This window comes from Anopheles nili, chromosome 2 (assembly GCF_943737925.1).
Source record: "Anopheles nili chromosome 2, idAnoNiliSN_F5_01, whole genome shotgun sequence".
Classification (NCBI taxonomy): domain Eukaryota; kingdom Metazoa; phylum Arthropoda; class Insecta; order Diptera; family Culicidae; genus Anopheles; species Anopheles nili.
Genome location: NC_071291.1, coordinates 31,070,153 through 31,094,071, shown reverse-complemented (window position 1 = coordinate 31,094,071; position 23,919 = coordinate 31,070,153). Strand labels below are relative to the sequence as shown.

General features: G+C 51.6%; 1 protein-coding gene across 1 annotated transcript; it reads right to left on the bottom strand.

The window, feature by feature from the left end:
- Positions 1–12,944: 12,944 nt before the first annotated feature.
- Positions 12,945–14,918, bottom strand: LOC128732297 (ichor). The gene is made up of 2 exons (XM_053825484.1): positions 14,234–14,918; positions 12,945–14,200 (listed from the first exon to the last, which is right to left on the bottom strand). The coding sequence occupies exons 1-2, from the start codon at positions 14,907–14,909 to the stop codon at positions 12,945–12,947; spliced, it is 1,932 nt and encodes a 643-aa protein (XP_053681459.1). The 5' UTR covers positions 14,910–14,918.
- Between the last annotated feature and the right edge of the window lie 9,001 nt (positions 14,919–23,919).

Sequence of the window (23,919 nt, the reverse complement as noted above, 5' to 3'; positions counted from 1 at the left end):
CGAAGGTGCGAAACGGCCCAACGTGATGATGTACGACCCTTCGATAGCATCTGACAGGGTCCGATAGTTTTGGTCGGAAATCTGTTCCCCAATTGGGATGCAGCACACTCCACATCCCCATCCTACTCGATCCTTCTGAAGGTGCCAAACTTGTCGGTGTTAATAAACTGTCACACCGCACAAAGAACTCGATCGATCCATCGTAGCTGACAGCGGCCAGCGGATGTTTCGGGCCCTCTCGGTGTCCCAACCGGCCTGGTGGACCCCTTCCATCGGTGAGATCGAGCCGTTTTGACGGTTGACCCACTTCCGACTCCGGGCCCGATAGCCGCCCAAGAACTAATGATAAGCTGCCAGTCAGCGGGGTGATGACGAAGGCGATCGTCCGGTCGTGGTTGGGGCGTTATTTTTGACCCGCTCGATCGCGCATATTCGGGGCGGCCACCAATCGCCGGAACGCGATTACAGTGGTTACCGACCAGGTGCCCAAGGGCCCAAGGGACGCCCGTGTTGTGACGGAGCTGACCGAGTGGCGACCGTTTGGCCCAAAACAAACGGTGCGACCTCACGGATCGGGCGCTGTTTCATTACCGCCGGCAAGGGTCACGGGCTTGGCACGGCTTTTGGGAAGGCATTTGAGTCTCGCAGGTATGGGGAATCATTTTTCAAATCACAACCCCACTACGGCCCACCTCTGGAGCCCCTTTTTTGGGGAGGATTCTCCCCGAAACTCGGAGCAATCCATTCGACGATTGGAGAGGACTCTCTGGTTGCGTGCTTTCGGGTGAGAATGACTGGGAAAACTCGTGCGCTCGAGGCCTAAAACGCAGCCTGATGGGGTAGATGCCTTCGAGAGTATGCCGGCTAATGCACGGTACACGAGCACTCACAAGTCAGCAACATAAGAGCGTTTAAAAAGCCATAGTGCGATTCTGTAGCCCTCCTGAGGGCTCTCCGATATCCTGCGGCATCTCGATACGCTCGCGTTCAAAGATGGTTGACGCTCGCGGCGTATCGGCACAAGACTGCGCCGCCATGGCCTAGACCCAGACCTCCGTGCAGTACGCGAGGTCTCGTCGTCTCCCCTCCGTTCCCCTCTTCACCACTCCCTCCTCTTCGGACCAGCTCCACCAAAGCTGGCTCGAAAGAGAAATGAAGGAAAGAAGAAATTTAGGTTACGGCACACTTTTTCCTTTTGCGCCGTGCCGGCCCGGGTACGGTACGGTGGCGATGTAGGTACCGGCCGCGTGCCTTGCCGTGGCTCCAAAACTGGTTGCTGACCCGCGGTGAAGGAGAGTCGCCCGGGAGGGGTTGCAGCCCTGGCCGTGAGCCACCGCCGGTTTCTCGTGCTTCATTACTGTCACCCCTGTGACGCCGTCGTCCTGCGTGAGTTGGGGCTTCCGCGAGGTGGTACTGCTGCTGATGTTGTTGCTGGTTGCTGGAGCAACAGTTTCCCTCTCGCTGGACGCCGACCACTAATGGCAGCCTTCCCGGGCGGCCGGACATTCCTGACCCCAGTCCGAGGGCTCGCGTGAAGCTTCGGCCGACCGATTACAGCCTCCGCGGGCCAGCCGTTGTTTAGACCGGAGGAGGGCCAGCGTGCCCTTGCCTTGTTTCGGGTTTTATTATCATCATTTTCGTGTGTTTGTGGGCGATCGTAAACGTTCGCGGTCCTCTGGGTATGCGTTGTATTCGATCGATGGCGGGTGGGGCGTTTCTTGTCGTTGCTTTTTTATTCGCCCTCTCGGGTTCGGCGGCTGGGCGCGGGCTTTTCTTTTATTATTACTATTATTTTATGCGCGTTTCGGTCGGAAGAAAGGTAAAAAGGTAACCAGAAAAGGAAGAACACTTTGGCCACTTTTTTGGGCCCCGCAGGGGAAAAGCCGATCGCATGTTTCGTGTGCCTTGCTTGGGGCTGGTACTGGAGGAATTATACTTTTTTTGAATAACAATTAAAATTGATCAAAGTGAGCTCCTTAGCGTGCGTTCGTTTCGAGGTGTTTAATGAGTACATAATGGGTCGTTTGGATTGCTTGCTGTCTCAGCCTCGCTAGCGGCATGGACGGCGGAACGCATGAAAATCACGGCTTTTTACAGCCCCCATTACACAGGGTTTGGGTTCGCTCTTGCATTTGCTGCTCACTGTAACGATCGCCAGGAGGATGGGGATGCTTTAAGCGAGCTGGGAATATGTGTGGGATATGTGTTTGGTGAAATAGTGAGCGATCACGCCGCATGAATGGGACGGTACGAGATCCTTCACTCGGTTGAACATCATTTCCCTGGGCCGGGTCCAGATTCGAGCACACATGCACACTCTTTCTACCGTGCGTGGGCACTCGGCAACGATAAGGGCTCTTTTTTCCTTCGAGTTTTGTTAAGCAAAGTGCCCTGTGTCCGCCACGTTGTGATCCGAACTGGTGGCTCTGGAGGCGGTTTTTATTTAAGAGTCCCAGGGTTGGTGCTTTTTATTGAGCCAAAAAATAAGACCCCGGACGCCCGATAAGCGCCGTATGTAGGTTATGAGTGCAGTGCCGAAGTATGAGTATGACTCAGTGCCGAAGATCGTGGAAGCCCACTATCGACGATGGGTCGGAATTGAAATTCACCGTGCGTCCAACGACGTGGCACCAAAGCCAAACACCATCGTCCAATGAACCGCCGAGTACCGAGCCGGGCACCGATGAAAAAGGTGTGAAAAGGCGTGAACTGCTCGCGTGCATTCCTGGAACCACGCGAGTGGCGCTGGGAATGGGCTGGTAATTTGCCTAAAACAGCCATCAACCTCGGACGGGCCATCGATTGGCCGGCATGGCGTTGAAGATGCGTTTCTGCATTCGAGCCGAGCACGGTGTACCAAAGGGCCCATACAAGGGGTTCCTTGCGACGGTTGAGGTTTATTGCGTGGCAGAGTTGAGGATCGAGGATCGAGGGCTTGGAGATTGTTGCTCGATTACGGTACTGGAAGGCTTTGCATACGCCGGCGGTCTAGTGTTTCCCGGCACCGGTCGCATCGGTGTCATGTTCTCGTGGGACCGCTTGTGTGACGATGGGAAAATGGGAAATACATCTCGCTGGGGTTGTGAGAAGGGCGAATGCCTAGAGTTTCGACCACCGGGTGCATGATGCCAGCCGGGAGGGTTGATTAGCGGATTCGGTTTTGATTGAAATCGAGAATAAAGGAAATGAAAGGTAAGCTAACAGCCCATTTTAGGCCTAGAGAAAGGATGGCGATGGAGCGATCGGCAGCTGGCATGAGCTATTCGGACAGTATTTCTTTATCCTGCAACGTGCCATGTCACGTTGCATATTATCCGTGCGATTAGAAAGGAAAATGCAGTTCTATTGAGGTTGACCAGTGGAAAAGAATGGTAATGAAATGACCATGGAACATGAAATGATGAGCTTGCTCGTGAGCATAGTTTGTCTTCAGCGCCTCATGAATGTCCGAATAACGAAGCGATCTGCTTTATAAAGTCAATGATTAATAAAGTTTACATCTCATGAATCATCAGTTTCAATGATCCGCTAAATTACAGTTGTTTAACACGCCCGTTGCTAATGCCAGAACCAAATGGCAGACGCCTCTCACTCACCAGAACGCAACCTTCGGCAGCCAACACAGGGAGACCCTGAATTTTTCGGAGTGCCGAACGCTTTTAAATAACATTCCACTCACACCTTGGACCACAGTCGCAGCCTTTTGGGGGTGGCTGACATTCACGAGCCGCGTGGATGGTAATCGCGCACCGAAATAACCTCAAAATAAGGCACCTCCGGCGGGTCAAACAGTGCGCATGCTAATTATTAGCGCGAACCACTTCGAACGTGGCTCGATTCGCGATTGGCACGCCGTGGAAGTCGGACATGAAGTAATTGCATGCTGTGCGGTATAATTGCACCAAGCATTAGATGAAGCCACCGGGCGTGGGCGCCCACCGTAAGGGGAGGCCGCCATGCTGTTTGTGTCCGATCAACCGTCCGATCGACCGATCGAGCATACACCCCCGGTCCCGGTGGCTGTTGGGCTGCCGTTGTGGCGCACGCAAATGATAGCAATCAATCCGACGAGCCTGGGTGCGTCCGCTGCACGCTTGTGGCCTAGGCGCACAATTAAACAGGTGAGCCGAGGGACCGATGGCGGGTGGTGGTGAAACGGCACAACATAATCGCACTAATCGACGCCGAGTATCAAGGTCACACGGATATGCGTGATTTGCCGGGATGGGTAATGGGTGTACGGCTTGGGAAAGAGCGCTAATGCATAATGCATGCGACCGAGCGAGCTCGAGCTTGTGGGGAATTTTATTTTTTGCTGCTCAACTCGATCACCTGACTCGGTGGTTGAAGAGCCACATTTGTGTGTAAGAAAAGCGCCTCTTTTGTGGTGCCTTTTGTAAAACGAAAGACACTTTGCACGATGCCTAAATTCGATCACAAACTAGGTGGAAGAATATCTCAGAGCCATGCACAGCCTTGTGCTCCTGTAGGCTAAAGCAATCCCGTAGGAAGCAAACAACGGTTCACTTGTTGTTGGGCCCGATGAAACAGACTCAACTCTGAACTTCTGCCCCAGCGGCGTGCCTCACGACTCATGAAGATGTCCCAGAAAGCGGCATAGGTTCCCGTCCTGCCCCAAAAACCGAGAGCCTTATCTTTACGAGCCATTTTAAACGATGTCCACGTCACTGCGCCTCGAGGCTCTTTTCGCCCGAAGGCTAGGCGTTTGTCGTTTGCCATCCTCAGGGAAAAAAATCAGCCCTCTAAGCCACTCGGTTAAAGGTGCGTTTTCTTTTCCGCGTTCCCCTGGGATGGGTTGCTGTCTTCGCTTCTCCTTTTCGGCAAGAAAACCCTGACAACACGGCGCATGCGGTCAGGGTAGGGATGTTTCCCTTTTGTCCCGAAGCACTTATTGGTGATGTTTTGCAAACAGGCCCCGGCAAACACTCTTCACATCGGCGAGCGGGTCTGAAGTGACCGAAAATCTACTTTGTCGTAACCTCAATTTTTCAATTACGACGACTTCCCGAAACGATCGCTAGAGCCCTCGCCACGAGGGCACCCCGGCTGCGGGAGGCTGCGAAAGGACGGCACGGGTGGGGACGCGTCTTGGAAGTGATCTGCAAATATTCCGTCCCTTGTTAACGGTACCGCAGGGATTAGACACGGCGGATTAGTTTCCCATAATGGAGTGGGTCTGCCGGATGGTTGGGTAAACACAACCAAAAGCCCGTGACGCGTCGAAACCGTGAGGCCCTTGGCATCGTCGCCTAGTCGTCGTGTGTTTTGGCGGCAAATTGTTAGTACTTTTCCGGGAAGGTTTCCCGGGTTCGGCACGGGGCAATGGGTCCGGTGGACGGTGACACGAAACCGGACGATGCTGGAGCTGAAATGGTGGGATCCAAACCATCGATCACGAAGCGGCCACATCCCGCAGAGAAGATACCGCGTGCAAGTGGATGGATGGGTGAGCGAAACATGCCCCACGATGTCGGGTGAGAATGTAATTAAACACGTTTTAGCTTTAATTAAATGAAACGAGCAAAAACAAACGTGTGAAATAAAAAAACCAACAGTATGCTGTTTGACTTCAAAACGGTGTACCAAAATACGTCATCGAGCGCGCTAATGTCTACTGAGTCTTCGTGCAAGTATGCCACCTTAACGCCTGCTCGTATCTCAGTGCCACGCCACGGCTTCTAAAGGTGCGAAAATGCATCCAGCAGCATCAAGCGGTGCATTCGCATCAACCAGCTCCGTCACGTCACCCAGCTAGGGGGTGTGAGCTGTTGCATCGTGCCGGTCATTCACTCGATGGTCGAGTCGTTCACCCACCACCAACACCATCACGAGCATCGCCAGCAACCGGTACCTGGTAGTGCGGGGTCGGTGGTGACACTGACCGTGACACGGGGCAGGCGGCCCCAGCGCACAGTGGGGAGGAGGTTTACGAGCGCGAAATTTTCATTATCACGGCCGTTTTCCCATTGTGCGGTCTCGTGCGCTCAGATCTGACCGATTGGCGAACGATGGGGTTGGCGGGTGCTTTGCCTGCCCGGGGGTTTTTTTTTATTGAATTTCTTCGACTGTGTGCCAGCAAAAAGGGGCTTGGCCGTGGCTCGTGCGGGGACTCGATGGTGGGCTCGATCAACCCTCGGGAGACGAACGTAGAAAATGTGCTTTAGTGAATTACTTAAATCATAGTCACTAACGTAATGGAGATACCTAGTTGTTGTTTGAATAGCTATAGATCGAATAGAATAAATGTTTGAAAATTTTGAGTTCTTTAAATCTTTAGGCTGATCATTTCATTAAAGATTCCATTATATACATCATTATGCGCATCAATTATTTCAAACAGGATTAGGAGGTGTCTTAAAATTAATTTCGTGATTCGTTTTTGTAATCTTTTATATATAAAAATGTTGAACATTACTCATTTGTCATTTGTTTAAAAAACTGGCACGCTTCTCCTTTGAAGGAAATTTAAATTCCATTCAGTATTGTGCTTAAACAAACGTCCTCCAAATCACCCAAGGGTTCACAAGCAAATCCTCTCACCCAGCGGCAATGCTTGAACCGGGCGAAAGGAACAAACGGGCAAACAAATTGATGACCGGGCGGGAATGCGCACGCATGCACTCGATCTGCCGACGTGCATCTAGAGCTGCACCGAGCGCCTCGCAGCTGCGCATTAGCAATTAAATTGAGTGACACAATTTATGCAATTCGATTGCACACGCGTGCCCGCGCTGGCTCGCAAGACTGCTGGTGGGCGTCTCGGTGAGCCTTTCCCGCGGGCACACCACGATTGCATGATGCACCGCGGCGAACCCCAGGCGGTGGAGCTTTCTTTGCGAACGACCCAGGGCGGCAGAAAGTAGGACAGCCTGAGTAGACGGGGGCGAGAGTCCCGGGAACTACTGTAAATCGCGGGATAAAGTCATTGTTTCCACGCGAAGGAAAATAGCTTGCCTAAGGTGCCTACGGTGCCTGTGGGCCAGCGAATAGTCTGTGGTTTCATGCGACAGAAAAAGACGACTGATCGCGGTACGTGAAATAGAATGAGCCTGTAGAGTAAGGACTGTCAAGGGAGGCTTTCGAACAATGGTACGCTGCTGCAGGGCTTTGTGACACGTTCCAGGCTGGAAAAAGAGTCTCGGCTTGAGAATGTTTAACGCCGCGAAGGTAAATAAACATTTTCCATATCGATCACCGCTCGTGGTGCGTGATTTTGCTTCATCTATCCTCGTCTGCGCTTCGAGTGAGCTCTACATACGTTCCGTTTTGCCTGTCGGGGGCTCGAGAGGGAGTTGATTTAGTTGCGTTTTCCGTGCTCACGTCCTACCGAGCGCTTGTGTGGGCGCGAATGCGTGCAAAATTGTGATATTTGTTTTTTTGTTGCTTTCCACCAATCGTAGCCATAGCCGCAGCTATTGTGGGTTAATAAAATGTGTCGCGTTTTTTTGCTCGCTTGTTCGTTTTTCCGTGCCCTATTAATAACGGGTTGCCGATATTGTGTTGCAAAATTACCGTTCCATGCTAAAGCGGATGAAGTAGGGGTGTAATTTACATAATAAATCCTAATCTTACGAAGTGCTGCCAAGTGTTTCGAGTTTGCATCCAGTTCTCCAACGCGATCTGGAAAAGGTGCAATGTTATGAAGAAAATCGCCCATTGGAGTAGGTAGATCAATGTTGTATTTCATAGATCATGCGATAAACAACGTTATATTCGATCGGATGTTGAAGGATAAAGGAGTTCAAAGGAAAGCTACTAGCTGAATACGTAACATTTCCCTCATCGAACAGATAAAATAGTGTCTCTTTCTCTCTCACGCTCTCTCTCCATCTCGTCGTATTGCCATCGTCACAATCGGCACTTCCGGTGCTGTTGTGTTTCTTCCGATCTGACCATTTCGTTCATTTCCCATGCTTTTACTAGCACGCTTCGGTAAGACACCGATCTGGTCCGAAATGGGCGATTTTTCCCAACCCCTTCCATTCGTGTACTTTCCAAACGCAGCGGGATCTAGCCGGCGGACCTCTGTTGTAACCCGGGCGACGTAAATGAATTACTAAATCGGATGAAATAGGCGAATTAAGGTCAATTTGCCACTAAAAAGAAAACAACTACCAACAATACTGCGCCGTATTGCACAGGTGGCAGGAAGAAGGCGGCGTATGGTGGTAGGGGTGAGGCGAAGTAAAACGGGGTTAAGATTATTTAGGAAAACCTAAACGCGGGTAAGGTGCGCACTGATTCGCATCGGATTCGACTCATTAAAGAGTGGAAGGAAGGAGAAAACCGCACACCCATTTTGGGGGCGCACCACCGCTCGCACTTGCGCCCCGTTGTTATTAGTTGCGTTTTTTTCTTCTTATTTTTTTCTTTTTCCCCCCTTTTTTAGAAATTGCCCCACTTCCCGGCTCGACGCTTGGCTCGTTAATCGGCGTGCTCGAACAGGGAAGTGATGATTGAGATTGAGCGATCGCGACGTTTGGAAAGATTGTGGCGCATTTCGCTTTACTTTTTTCTCCCTCCCTCTCTCTCTCTCTCTCTCTCTCTCTCTCTCTCTCTCTCACTCACTCTTTTTCACGCTCCACCTCGCGGGCTTGGCGACGATCGACAAAGCGCAGGCTCCAACAGCAGGCAAGCCAGCAGCAAGGTCGAGTTGCGCGCGGTCCACCGAATTACTAATTTGTCAATCACTTTCCTAACGCTCTCGATAACGACCGTCATTATTGGCGGTCCGTGAGTGACGGATTGGTCACCGTCGAATCAGAACCGGGCGATCAGGGGTGGCGGGAGGCTAATTTCTCCCATTCTTCCGCACCTGTAGGGCAACTGCTTTTGAAGGGCCCAGCTTAGTGTGTGAAAGAAGTGAAAAAAAAAAATCAATCCCCTCTGTAAAAGTGAAACTTTTCTCGAGATTCGAATCCGATCGAATCGGGTCCACCGTTGGCGGGTGGTTTCGTGGAGCCACGGTTTGCCGAAACGAAAAGTAAATCGATCGCCCCGGCCAATAAACGGACCATCTAATGCCAATCATTTAGTCCGAACGAACCCCCCCCCCCCCCAAAGCCAAGGGCCCCTCGATACGGTCGTAATTCGAGGCGATCCAATTCGATGCAGAGATCTTCATTTTCACCGCCGTTACTTCGGTGGCCGTTTGCTTCACCTGATTACTTTCGGAGCGAAAGCCGTGGCCCGAGGTTCGTCACTTGCCGCCGCATTGAAGTCACCCCCGGGTGACGAGTGAGGTGAATTTGCAAAAAGGAAACGTAAGCGCAGTTAGCGATTGACCAGGATTATAGGGCGTGCGTCGCGATGGTGTGCCGCTTCACCTGTCTACCGGTCCGGTTGTGGTGATAATCATTTATGTGCCCTAATGTTGGCGCTGATTAGCTCTCGGATTGGCGCCCTCAGTGAGCGCGCATTTGGAGGTTTGCTCTGCCAGCGCGCAATTGAAACGCCGCCGTAATGAAAGGTACACGCTGGTTGACGTTGCTTCATGAAGTTGCTGGCAACGATCATAATAATCAGCCCACCGCTTCGATGGTAATAATCTGTGGACCGTTGGCGAGGGCTTTCGCATTGGGATCAGCTGTTATTTTTCTCCCTTTTGCATCCATTCCACGCGCAGCCACATTTCGAATCGCGCAAGGTGGTTGCCTCAATCGCGCGCGCGTTTCCAATTAAACCAATTCCAGCGAACCAATATCGTGGGTCTGGGTGGTTGAGCGATCGAAGGGGTTTTTGTGTCTCCTTTTTTTTCCTCTACCATGTGGCAAAACGCGCCCGACGCGGTGGCTTACCAGTGAATAATAATACACGCAATAAACCGGGGTGGGCCTTCGAAACTTCGATGGCTGTATCTAATCGCCAAACCGTACGCATCCCATCCGGAACAGACCGGCCCATCGATGCGGTGTGATCGCTTTTGACTACAGTGCGCTGCATTTTCATTGGCGACGATCGTGCGTAGGATTATATCGCTCTTTCTGCTTTTACCACACCGGCCACTTTATGCGAAGGGCGGCGCGTGGCGTTACGTTAGCGACGTAAGCTAATTAAAATTTGCTTTTTTTTCCGGGATGGACCGCCCGAGAGTGGTGCATTTAAATTTCCGTTGGGAAAGAAACCACCCGGTAGGCACGCGTGAATGGCAAAAACCATTTCGGTGCACGATTTGTGGCTGTGGCCGGGTTTTGTGGCTGTTTCCGGGTTTTGTGGCTCCTTTTTTTCTCGCGCTGATCACTGATCGAGGATTATTTGTGTTCAAAAAATCGGCCTAATCGGATGAAACTAGTTCCAGCGATTGGCAAAATTAGCGGAACGATTTAGGAGAAACCCGCTGAAAATGATCGTGGGCTGTTTATGTTGCTATGGTGGTTTTTTTTTGCAACAAACTGAAGTACGCAACACTTCCGCGGTTGCCAATTGGCGGCCCGTTTTGCGCTGTTATTATGGGTTTTGAGCACGTAGGCCGTTCGGTGTAATTGAGGCATCCGTAGTTTCCTTCCGGGGGTCCCTGTGGAAAAAGTTATAAACCTAAATTTCCATCCGATAAAGATTAAATCGATGCTGCCATGCTGTAAAAAAAACTGAAACACATACACACCGTGGGTACATTTTTTATCAAACACGATCCTCCGCGTGATCGATCGTTTATTCAATCATTTCAATCGAGCATGAAAAACAGAACAGACCAATCGAGGGAGCGAACGGCACCGCTTCGAGCGGATCCCTTCCGGTTTAATCTCGCGAACTCAGCCCCGTGCGTGGGTGGGCCGGAAAATTCCACCCCTAATGCCGCGCCTACCGCTGCGCCCTGACCGTGTTTCGATAGCGGCCTCGGAGAGAACGCCACCCGGTGCCGCAGTTACATGCATCGCCTAATCGTAGGTAAGATTTATGTTTTATTTTTTCTTTATGCTTGTCTACATTCGTATATTTATATAGATGAGTCCTTTTTCCATGGGAGCTGTGGTTTTTTTTCCGGAAGGGGTACTTACGGAACTAAACGCTTGCCTTAACGCTACGCTACCGCTGCGCTCTACCTTTACACCTTTACATCCTACAACGACGCCCCTTTTTCCGACTCGAGCCTGCAGCCCTGTACGCTACTATGTGTGTGTGTACGTGTGTACGTGTGTATGTATGCTTGTGTTTGGGTTTAATGTGTGTAACGTGGGTGTGTAACTTTTGGGAATGCGTGTGATTGTGTGTTTTTTTTACAATACTTCCGTAACATTAAGATAACATAAGAAATGGTGAGTGGAAAGGTTATCTCACAACAAGGGGTTTTTTTTAAGAGCTATCTCACAAATCGTGCCGCAACGTTCCGTACCCCCAAAAGCGTCGACCGGGAGTATTTTGGGTGGCAAAACCGGCGGGCAGGATACGCGTGGACGAGGGAGAACGTAATTAGTAAATAACGTACCATATCTCCAGCCCGTCTTCCCTCGCAGCTCGGGGAGGCGGTATGGAGTTTAAAGTTAAAAATTGCACATGTTTTTCCTTCCTACACTTCGCTCCTAATCCCTTTTCTAGCTCTCTTTCTCTCTCTCTTTCACTCTCTCGATCATTCACATCGTCCTAGCACACAAACCCGCTCCCACACACCCACGCACACGCTTATATTGCTAGGATGGATTATTTAACCGAAACTACCGTATCCCTTCTGCCCTGCTAATGTGTCTGCGATAGATGTGTGCTGCCGGTCTGATTCGTCAGTTGACGGTTTTTGCGGTCAAACGTATGGCGCCCGAAGAATCGATGACTTCGATCAGCTGCTCTGTGCATTCGCATATTATGTTTTACTTTTCGCTTACTGCAGCTAGCAGCTGTACAATGCATTCCAACCTATTTAAACTAGCTCTATCGCTCTCTCAACCTGCCGCGGGTCCTTTCGGGGGGGGTGAAAGCCACTGTACAACGCCCCTCCCGTTTCGTCGCCTCTCGGCTCCTACCGTACGCAATGGAAGACGGTTGCGATTTTGTTGCGCTATTTGTAAGGAGTTTTTCTTGTTGTAGTGTTTTTTTTTACAATTATTAGCCTAAGCGAAGGTACTGAAGGTGTCGGACCTTTTTATGTTCTTGTCGTTTCTATTTACTTTTTACCCTGCGATCTAACCTAACCTCCTCTGGGGGCCAGCCCGCGACGCCAGGATGGGTAAAAGGAAGGGGGTGGCTACACATTCACACACACACACACACACACGATCAGCCTTTTTGGATCGGATCGTGGGGAAGGGCGGGGATTCACAACAAGGCAAACAAGGTCTTATTTAAGAGGGAAAATAACGAAACAATAACAACAAACACATCCGTGTTCCCCATCCCCACTGTGCGAGCGTGCCTCGTTGCCTCCCTTTAGCTCCTAAACGAGCTCCTAAGCCCAGGTCAGGCCCGGCGCGGCCACCAGAGGACTACCGAATAAATATCTATCCCTAGCGGTCGTTGCGTTCATTTGTTGCTAGATAAATTACATCCACCATGTAGGTGCGTTCGTGCGCGGGAAAGCAGCACATCCTTGGCGAGTGTCCTTGGCGTGTCGATCGGCACGGCGGGCTCCCCGGGGAAAAGAAGGAATAAATAGTTTTGCTTGAGTGTCCCGAGTTTCCGCAACCATTTGCCGTCATCCAGTGGGGTCCTATCCACCCATACACCCACACACCCACACACACAGACGGGAACTCTCTGGATCTGCTAGAACCGCTGCTCCTCCCTGAGGTACATCAAACGAACGGCACGAGCTGACGCTGGAACGATCGATGCTCGTTGGCCGGATCCGGCTGCAGGTCCTGCTCAAGATCCAGCTCCAGCTCCAAGTCCAGGTCCGGGTCGCCGGTGGTGGTGCCGAAACCGGGGCCACTGGGCACATGCCTGGCACGGCGTGTGCCCGATCCCCGGCCCGATCCCGCCACCGACTCCGCTGGTCAATCGCGCCCAATCCGCTTGTGGATCTGCTGGTGCTTGATCAGGTGCGCCTTCTGACGGAACGCCTTGGCGCAGACCTCACACCGGAACGGCTTCTCACCCGTGTGCGTCCGCAGGTGCACCTTGATGTTGCTCTTGTTGAGGAAACCCCGGTTGCAGATGTTGCACCGGTGCACCGGTTTCTCCTTGCCAAGGAGCCCGCTGAGATCGTTCGCCGCCTGGAAGCTGAGTGCCGCGGCCTGCTGCGATTGGGCGGCATTGAGCTGGTGTTGCTGGTGCTGCTGTTGTTGTTGGTGTTGTTGTTGTTGGTGTTGCTGCTGTTGCTGGTGTTGCTGTTGGTGCTGCTGCTGCTGCTGTTGCTGGTGGTGTTGCTGGTGGTGTGGTTGGTGTTGTTGCTGGGCGGAGAGCGAAGCCGGACCGAGAGCGCCCGGTTGTTGCTTGGACTGTTGCTTGTGGGTTCGTCGCTTGCTTTTTGGTGTCGTCGGGGAGTTGCTGGCACTCGACGCGGACGTCGAGGTGGTGGTGGTCGTGTGCGGGTAGTTGCCGAGCCCGAGCTCGGGGCTACAAAGCCCGTCCGGCTTGGCCAGACCCGTGCCCATCGAACCGAGCCCAAAATGGTGCCCGTTCGTGTGATGATGGTGATGATGTCCCTGCAGGTATCGGCCGCCTCCAAGCACGAGGTTATCGGTGGAGGTCGAAACGACCGCGCCGGGTGGACTAGTGGAGGTGGAGATCAGCTCGCCGCAGTACGACGTCGAGCTGGGTGCTTCCAGCTTGATCGGCGGCCCGTGTTGCAATCGGTTCTGCAACAGCGGCATGTAGCCGTGCGTCAGTAAGCTCTGAAGCGTTGAACCGGTCGATCCACCCGAGGACGTGTGCACTGGTGAGCTCGGCAGGATCAGCTCACTGAGCGAGTCCTGCTGCGTCACGATCAGCTTCCCATCCGGCACACCCGTGCACGTGCCTTCAATCCACGCGTCCAAATCCATCCACGAGTCACGTGTGTCATTACCGTCCTCCTTTTCGACCTTGCTGCTTGGCACGGTCGTGTCTGCGATCGCCGATCCAATGATGGCGGCGATGTCCTCGATCGAGCTCATGTCGTACTCGGACAGCTCCTTCGTGTCGACGAAAATCCGAGCTCCTGACACCGAATCGGCTCCATTCATGACGCAGCTATCCGCGGGCGCACTGTAGATCTTCGCTCCGTCCAGCGAACCGTCCGAGAACAGCTTCACATCGGCTAGACTACATCCTTGTCCTCCTCCTCCACCTCCACCACCACCACCACCACCTCCATCTGGCCCACCCGGCCCGTCCGGATTGAGCACCGAATCGGGTAGGCAGGTCGACGTGGAGGAGACGATGTTGTTGTCACTGCCGGTTGATCCGACGCCCGTTCCAGGACCAGGACCTCCTCCAGGAGTACCCCCGTTGGGAGTGCCACCTCCCAAATGTCCGGACCCACTCGTGGCTCCGTTCGTGTACGAGTTCTGTGTGTAATTGTTGTTCTCCTCAGGCAGGCGCTGTGCGATCGCCGTGTAGTGGTAGCCCGAGATTCCATTAATCGAAAGGTGGCCAGTGTTGAACGAGGTAAACGATGGTAGGGGCTTCACATCACCACCGCCTAGTCCACCAACTCCTCCACCACCTCCACTTCCTCCTCCACCACCACCATGGTGGCCGTTGGAGGGTCCATGACCGCCGGTAACGCCTGCACTGCTGATAGCGGCAGCCGAATTGAGCAGCAGGTTTTCGAGCACATCCATCGAGCTTTTCTGCGTTTCACCATCACTCGGCAGCGAGTCGAGCTCGGCCTCGAGCAGCAGCTTGTGGCCATCGAGCAGGTACTGATCGGTGACGCCGGTCGATTGGTTCCAGCAGGGGCTCATCAGCAGGCTTTCAACCTCGACCGAATCATTCTGCGAGCCCATCTTGCAGTTGACCATACTCTCCACGTGCATGGGGCTCGCGTGGTACGGGCTGGGTCCTGCGATCGATTCCAACCGCCCGCTATCCTTGCGAGGTTGTTGCACGTGGCAGTTGCTAAGAGCTGTCGGGAAATGTGTCTTTTCACGCTCTACCGCGTGTCGCCCTTCGCTGTAGGGCGGGAGTGAGTTTTGGCACGGTTCGCCCGGCCTCTAAGCTCCGTTCGTGGAGAAGAAGACAATGCGTGTTCGCTCTAAATCCTGTATCCGCATCCGATGCTGGTCGTGCATGGCCTCGATTTGTCTGTGGAGTAGGCAGAAAAAAAAACGAGAAGATCAGTAAGAGTGACGACCGACACCCTGTACCATTGATTACGTTCTAAGGATAAGCGTCAGAAAGTTAGCGAATGGGTTCTGTTCTACGGGGATGTACTTTCGAGGGCATTCAAGTGATTGAAACAACTGACAAATGACCTACTTCCTGCGTGGCTACACAAGCTATTAGCCCGGCTAATGCGTTCCCGAAACGCTCGATAAATACGCAAACACCTGCATTTTTGTCTCGCTTCCATCATTCGGCGCGTTACTTAATGCACTTTGTTTGCCCAGCACATTAGAATATTTCGAAAACAAACCCGCGCGCGGCCGCCCGTGTTGATTGTCATCGATGCTGAAAAAGTCAAACAAGATGATTGTGGGTCGAGCACATACACTCACACGCAACCGCGGGCAACGGACCCTTTTGGTCTCGCGGGCCATCACAAATCGCCCATTTACAACCGCTAACAATGCGCCCCACATGACGCGCATGACACGGAGTGCCGAATTCCGGACGACCACGCTTTGGGACGGCCTACTCGAAATGTCGCCCACCGGGGAACCAGATTAACCTTTCCATCGGTGGCCCACTGGCACTGGCATCGGTGCCACTATCCCAGAAAGTGGTTTGTAGGTTTGTGGATGAGCCGTGCTGTTTTTTTTTGTCGTTGTAGTTTCGTTCACGTGTGCCTCCCGGTCCCGCTAATCGCGGCCAATATGGCGACAGACCCGCGCCAGATTCGGCCGTTGAATGGCGGTCAGGTTGCGGTCTGGAACGCCTTGTACCGGAGGGTGCATGCGTGATGCGTTGCGGCTTCGCTCATTTGCATGCGACACCAAAACGCAACCCGTACCGCGCATTTGCCACCTCGTTCGGGGTCGTTGAAGCGCAAGCACGGCAAATGGCCGCACGTCTGTAGGGTGGTTCCTCTCCGGGCAAACCATCCGGGCAGAGCGGCCCCTGGAGGGCAAACAGAGTTCCGAGGGCAAACAAATGTAAAGCAAACAAAGCCAACCGGGGTGGGTTTCTTCGCGTGCTCCAAACGGGGTTGATGGAGTGTCGTCGTGCGCCGAGCGACGTCTGTCACCCGCGAGAGGTGATTTGTCTTGGCGGGCGTGATGAATCGAGAATTTATTCGCGTGGATTTATTTGCGAGAGGGACTTTCGTATTTTGTTTTTTATACGCGTCCTACGAATGAGTGCTTGAGGCGTTTACTTAGCGATTTCTCGCTCTCGTGAAGCGAACGTGGCTAGGGATTCATTTCCGTGACGCTTTTCCGAAACAACCTATAGCACTTTTCCACGCTAGAGCTTTCCGAACAAAGCCTGCCAATTTCTGTGCGCGAATTTCGCTTATCCGATAGTGAAAGTGCTCCACCAACGGGTCAGAACCACTGGGTCGGGAGCCATCCAGACTGACGTATCACCGCAACGGTAGCGAAATGAAAATCGAAAACTGCCTGCAAATAATTACGAAAATATTCCCCAACCACGCAGGTGGGATGGGATGGGCAGACGAGAGCAGACGTTCTAATGAGCGGGAATGGAAGAAAATAGCACCCACAAAGTGGCAGTAAAAGTTCACCTCTCTCGCCCCTCCACTGTCCTAGCCAGAAGTTAAAATAAAACGAAATCATAAAACCACCCCACCCACCAGTCCTGACGCGAGAAATATGAAGGTATGGAATGGAGAGAAAAAAAATCACTCTTCCTATCATCCGGTGAGGCCAATCATAAACTCGTCCCGCTTCCCGCACGGTTGTTGCGCGTTCTGGCGGTCTGGAGCATTCCTGCGGGCACCATTGTGAGCTCCAACAACCTCGCCGAGGCTCGTATTGGACGGCCTACCAACCGCAGCCAGCCGGCCAGATTGACCTATATTCCACGTTCGGATTTTCCCATTCGTTTCGTCGACGGGGGCTGCGCATGGGAAACAAGCGCCCGTTGCAGCACGGGCGTTCGGTGGCTCTCTCGTTTACCTCCCATTCGCGAAAGCGTACTAAAATGGCCGATGGAAGATGCAGCAAAAACAAGGGGAAAAAACTCGACTCTTAGCCCTCCCTTTACACACACACACATGCACCGTGTGCCACCGAGAAAATGCTGCTCTCGCGATCCCCAACGTGCCGGTGGGAATGCGGCACCGTGAAAAGGGAACGGGAAAATTCGCTTTCAACCCGCTCGGCGTCGCTCCCGGTGAGCGTTAGGGCATTTTCTGCCGACACACGGCCCTTGTTTTTGTGTTGCGGTGCAGAACCCATTTCCACCTGCCTGTGGGTTTGCATGGTTTGGTGGAAGCGGTGTGCGAACGAACGGGAAAACCCGATCGTCATTGTTCGTTGCAGGGTGGGTCGATGGTGTGGTGCTTTGGGACAGGAGTATAGTGCCAACGTTTTTTTTTATGTTACCAATTTTAATTCGATCGGATCCGATCGCAAAAATACAAAGTCCCTAACTTGTTCGTTGGGTTTTGTTTCAAGAGTAATTCGTTAATGTTATCGAGCTTTGCAGAAGTAGATAGCGCAATTCTGTAAAAACGTTAAAAACAATTGCACTACTTCTTCTCCGACTAACCTTTTGAAAAAGTTGCCACCACAGCTACTTATCTAAATTTTCAATGTTACCGTGTTGCTGACGGTACGTTCGTCACTGTTGCCAACGCGCAAGTCTTCTGTTCACCCGAGGATCGCCAGTGTGCTTTTTCACCCTTTTTTTAAATCACGTGCTCCCCTCAAGCCCAGGCGAATTCCCGTGTGCCTCTACAGTTGAGCGCACTTGAAAACGGGTCTCTGGCACACGCTGCCACGCACGTATGCGGACACACACGTACACACAGCCGTACGATCGCGATCCACAGGCCGTACGGCGTTCGCGAAGAAAGAGCGCAAAGAGGAGGGCGAAAGTAAACAACAACAACAAGAAATACCGTTATTCGCGAGACCTGCTAACACACTTCCGAGGGCCGTTCGCGAGCACGAGCCGTCCGCGACGATCGTGTGCTCATTGACGAAGGGAAGAGACAGAATGTGATCGAAAGAGCATGAGAGGGAGAGGGAAGCATGGCTGAAAAGCTTGCACGATCGCGCCGAAGGAGAGGAAGCGAGCAAAAAGCATCGAAGAAGAGAACGATCAAAGCTGAGCTTTGCGGAACAAAAATACCACGAAACGGGTTGCGATCGTGACGTTTCCTTGCTGATCGCTCACTGCTATACCTCTCTCTATCGCAACGGCCGGATCTCTTTCATGCCCATTTTCGCTACTCGCTGGAATTCGCATACCACAGCGGAGCTTTTTTTGCAGTGGGATGAAATAAACTTATTGGTTTATTGAATCATGTCTAGGCGAACGTAAAATTTTGCCAAAACGCCTCGTTTCTTCTTCCCGATTCAAACGACTCATATGCAAATAATGAAACCATCCAGCCATTCAACGGGCCACAGTTGGCGAAATAGAATAATCGAGTGATAAAATACCGAACATCGCAGGGCCGGAACCACCTAGAGATCGCCCATTTACCAAACGACACCTGTGTGAATATCGCAAGCAGTGTCGACTGTCGTTCAATGCTGGATTTGTTTCCTTTTCCCAATCATTCGCTGGCCGAGCGAGTACGAGTTCGAATGGCGTTGGTTTCTTCCTTACGAGTTGCCTCCGACGACTCGTTCAGGCTTTCTTCGCCCGAGGCATGTGCCTGCGGTGCCGCAAGCTCGAATGATAATAATGCTAAATGATGCTGATGATGATGATCATCATCATCGATGATGGTGGTGGTGATGTGGTATGCTCTCGTTTACCGCCTTTCCATATGGCGACGTTGCTATGCAGGTTTTTGGGGTGGTGTGCTAATTGTTATGTTTATGGGATATGCTTTTTTATTCTCTCGCTCCCTTTTCTTCTCTTTCACTCTCTTTCTCCCTCCGTCCAGCAGATATACTGGTTGAGCTACATTTATGTTACAATTTTTCCGGATCCCTGCCCGCTTGTGATCTTCGCTGAACAGCGACGAACGCGATCGATAGACGGCAGCATAAGCAACAATGTGTGTGCACTAGTAATCTCCTTAATCATGGTGCGTGTTGCTCGGAAAGCACTATCCGAAGCATGTTTTAGGTTTCGAGGTAGTTTCAGCGAAATTGAGAGGCAACTTCTGCTTGCTTCCTCCGGTGACTTCCGTGTTAACAAAAAGTAGGCGAATTCCCATCCGTAAATGTTTCCACAGTTGCGTTTCTACAAGTGCAATGGGCTAATGGCGCAAACTTATTTGCATGAGTTATCCAATACTAACTTGAAACGATTATATAGCGCGATCTAGACAAGGGTGTTTCAAGATGGAATAAAATTTCCCAATAAGCTCATGTGACCCATTTAAAAAACAGTCTGATGACGTTCCTAATGCCGAGCACCAGCCTTGTCTGCATGTGACTGTTCACGCTATGCTAGAGCTTCCTGACCTTTGCCTGGACGCAGGCGACCTTTCGGTGAAGACACCGAGCGTTTCGGCATCGCAGATGTCGAGGTGCATTTATTTTAATGTCAACATACAACCACAGCAGCATCTCGGGTTAATCGGGCGGCCAGAATGATAATAGGCCGGAGGAGAAATAGCCAAAATGGCTGCGCTCGCCCAAACACGTTTCGATGAGGACGGTTATATTTATCCCGGGCCGTGCGACTGAATAGAGGTCGTGAAGAAATAAGAGCCAACGCTCATAAATATTCCACGATCACGCCTAGAGGAACGCCTGTAAGTTGTGGTATTTGGATTTTTTTTTCCGACGAGTGGCGCTTCATCGTTCACGTCTGTGCACCGGGCGCAAGATGTTTCGCTTTCTTTTTCGATACCGTTAGAGCCGTATGCAAATTGATTAGGAAAGACACCGGGAAGCGTCTTCGTGCGATCTGCGTGAGTAATTGCCAAAAATTAAAATAAACACAGTAATTCAATTAAGTTGCGTACGGCGGTTTCCCTGACATGTTTTGGTGGGAGTTAAAAATTTCGGCTTTTTGTTGTCCCATTTAGCAAACTTCAAAACGATATGTTCCTTATGCTAGATATGCTACTTGTTTAAGAAACATTTTTCATCGTCGTTATTATTCATTCTAAATCATTGCTGGATTTTTTTGCTTTTGCTGGAACATATCAAAGCTATTAATTAACGGCTGTCGAAACTCGTAAAAAAGGTGACGATCGCCTCCGGGGGTGAACGACTGTTTTCGGCCAACTGACATCGTGAATTTATGGTTTGTTACTCAGGTGATTTTAATGGCCAATTTTCTTTTGCCTGTCTTTGTTTCACGTGCCGAACCGCTCCCAGCTAAAGCAAAAACCAGAGCGAAGATGAAGGGGTCAAACATCGCATGGCTTCCTGCGATCATTTCATGAGTCCATGCCGGGTTTCATGCCATAATTTCGCCAATACGGGCTCAGAAATCCACAGGATTTTGGTCAGTGTCAAGTCCAAGCACACCGAAAGGTTAAATTCGTTCTCGCACGAACAGTCCCAACATAAGGCAATGCATCCGTTTCGGCCTGGGGCACGGGCCAAAAGTGGGTCAAGTTGCCGAATCGAATAGTTCAGCACGGGCAGTTCGGGATTCGATCGAGAAGGAACCTTTAACCCCTGCGGGCAGCGTTCGCAATCTGCACGGGCAAGACGATTCTCTTTCAGGGTGGGCAAACAGCTCACGCGAACAATGATTGGCGTGATCGTGAGATGCTTCAGCGTTCAGTGGGGCACTTTTGGGTTCGTGTTGCAAAAAAAAAGAAGCACCAACAAAACACGATCCAGGATCGCCCTTAAGCCATGGCAGGATTGGTGGGCTGCTCGATCCCCAAAAATCGTACGAATCATTCCGTATCTGTTTGCGAAATTAATCTTCAAAAGCCACCTTCGCCGAAGAAAGCGAAGAAAGCATATCATTTTCCTCTTTTAACGTTCCCCACGCATCCCCCCGGCAGCTCCATCTTCTCTCTGTCTCTCACACACAAACTTCCTTCCATGTGTTGCGCGTTCTTTTGACGGTACAATGCGCGCACCCGTTATGGAAAAAACCCCTTCGGCCTTTTCAACCAAGCAGGGGTCAACCAGCGAAGGTTCCCGTCGTGTCCCATCGTTGAAATCTTTCGTATGCTGCGTTACTGCGCCGAAGATGATTTATTAAATTTTTTATCCGGTTTCCGGGAGGGGCCAAGTGGAAGGGCAAAAAAAAACGTTGAGAGAATAAAAAAAGGCAGTTTTCGGCTCGCGTGAGAAGCAGAGAGAAAGAATTCGACAAATCAGTCAGCGCAAGGAACTCATATTTATCATGCTAAAGCGCACAAAGATGCTGCCTTTGGGATGGGTATTTATATTCTCGTTGTAAACAAAAAAATATGTCAGCAAACCTGCAACGTCTCCACGATGCCGCGTCGTTCAATGGGTTTGCTAATAGCGCATGGAGCCATTTGCGTGCCCCTGCTTGACCGAACCGTGAGAGCGTGGGCCATAAATCAATCGTCCCCTAATTTGTCCATCAAAATTTTGCCACCGGACGCACCGGACGTACCCTTGTACGCATGGGCGCACCGTGACCGTGGCGTGGTGAGCGGTGTCTTCATCGCCCGGCCGGCCACCGTGAGCTTGCGGCGGCAAAGGCTATTAATTTATTAATGAAATGTTGCTCGAGAAATGTTGTACAATTTATTGCGATGCGTTCGCTCGCCCTCCGGGGGCGATCTTCGGCGATCCGTAAGCAGAGCGTGACCGCTGTTGCAAGTGCAGTACGCCATTGCGGCAGTGACTGCGAATGGTACGACTCGCAGACTGGTGTCTCACTTGCACGTTCGGTTCCGAATCCGCTGCCTAATCGCGTTTCCCATCCCCGAGGCTAATAGGTGCACCGGCAAACGGGTTCAAGGGTTCGATCCGCACCCGGAAAAGCGACCACCGTGGGTCACAACCGGTCCACGGGATTGCCGGTGGCTGCCAGACGTCTAGGAGGGTGGAATTTTGAGGAAAAACCCGCCCACCTGAACCCCGAGAGTGTGAAAAACCTGTCGACGGCACACGCAGTGGCTCGCAGTTGGATTCGATTCATTAATCACTGTAAGCATGCAGCCCCATGCACCGCGGTGCACCCGTTGCATTGGTTCGTGACCTCGGGGACGGTATTCCCCGTTTAGCACCCCGCCCGATCTAGCTACCGTTCCTGGACGGAAGTCGGGCATGCGGGAACCGCGCCTCAAATATGTTCCATCCTAGCGCACCCTACCGCACTGTCCCGGGTGGCAGGATATTTCTTCCCACCGGCCATAATGGCGGCGCCCGCTTGCTGAGGGCCATTAAAAATTAATCAGAAGCGAAAACTAGATTCCCTGTTCGGCGAGCGGTCGTTGGGCGCAGGTGTGTATGTTTATGTGCGTGTATGTGTGTTTGTGTGAGAGAGGGTTTGTGAGTGGATTTTTCATGCTTCCCCTTTGCTCCGGGCGAGTGAACTTAGCACTGTCATCACGCCTAACGATGGTTTGATGGATGATGTTTCCTCCATTACGGTGGCTGCCGACAGCGAGGATCACGATCGAGCGAGAAAACGAAATAGAGCGAGAGGGGGAGAGCGAAGACCAGAAAAAAAACCCAAGATAAAGCTAACCGTGTATCCAGGAAGGATGCTTTGGGGAGTGATTAATAATTTCATGCGTCTTTGCATCGTCAAATTACTCGCCTTCTAGTATTCAGCGGGACGAGTGGGCGTGAAAACGTAAAATGAATCGAATGCGGTCCATCCTGGGGGATTCCTTTTTCGGGTTGTGAAGTTCGTTTTTTTTTCTTTGTTCAATTGTCGATTTGGTGCGTGTCGACGAGTCAGTGTAGCTAAGTCTTTCAATCCAGCAAGCGTAGAACAGAAATGTGGGTGAATTCGTTTGTTTGAGATGAGAAATTGAATTCGATTTTGATCGATAATAGAATCTGTTTTTTCTTGAGGGTGAAATGGTCTCAGTGCCAGAAGAAATCAAAAACAATTAGTTTAGAGAACGTTGGTTTTATTTCACAGCCTGCTTTGATTGATATTGAACTTATTTACGCCAATAAAAAGCCCCGAATTGAGAGTAAAAAATCCTTTCCAAAGGTAGGTAGAATAAAACCAACACAAGCTAGAAACTTATATCCATCCCCGCAAACGGATTAACTCTCGGTTCTTATCAAGGGCGGAGATAAAGCGGCATGTGATTTCCCTAAATCATAGCCGCCGGTGTGGCAACTTGCCACCACCAGCATAATTTAACCGTTGCATTACCACACACCAGCCTGAACCTGGTGCCGGGAATGACGAAATCATAACGCCATCCCTTCCGCACGAAACCGACCGACGCGTTCGAGGCGTTCTAATGCGGTGCTAATTAATTTGCTTTGCTTATTAGCCGGCTGGGTCGGAGCGCCCGCGTGACGCGGCCATCGGTAACGGCAATTAGGGGTCCGGCCGCAAGACGGGCCCATTTTGAAAGCTTGCACGCCCGTCGCTTGCGTTGCAGCGCATCGAATGCGGTAGAACGCCATCGGAAGGGTGCCGACATGATGGCATTCGTCTCTCTGCCTCGTGGTGACAGGTTGTGAAGGCAAAAAAAAAAAAGAACAGTAACCCACACTTGCGTCTGTGGCTTATGGGCGATGAATCTTGGGCTGTGAGCAAAAACCAATTATTAACGGCCGGCGTGAGCCAAGGATGGAGCAACTGAACTCGCGTGCCCGT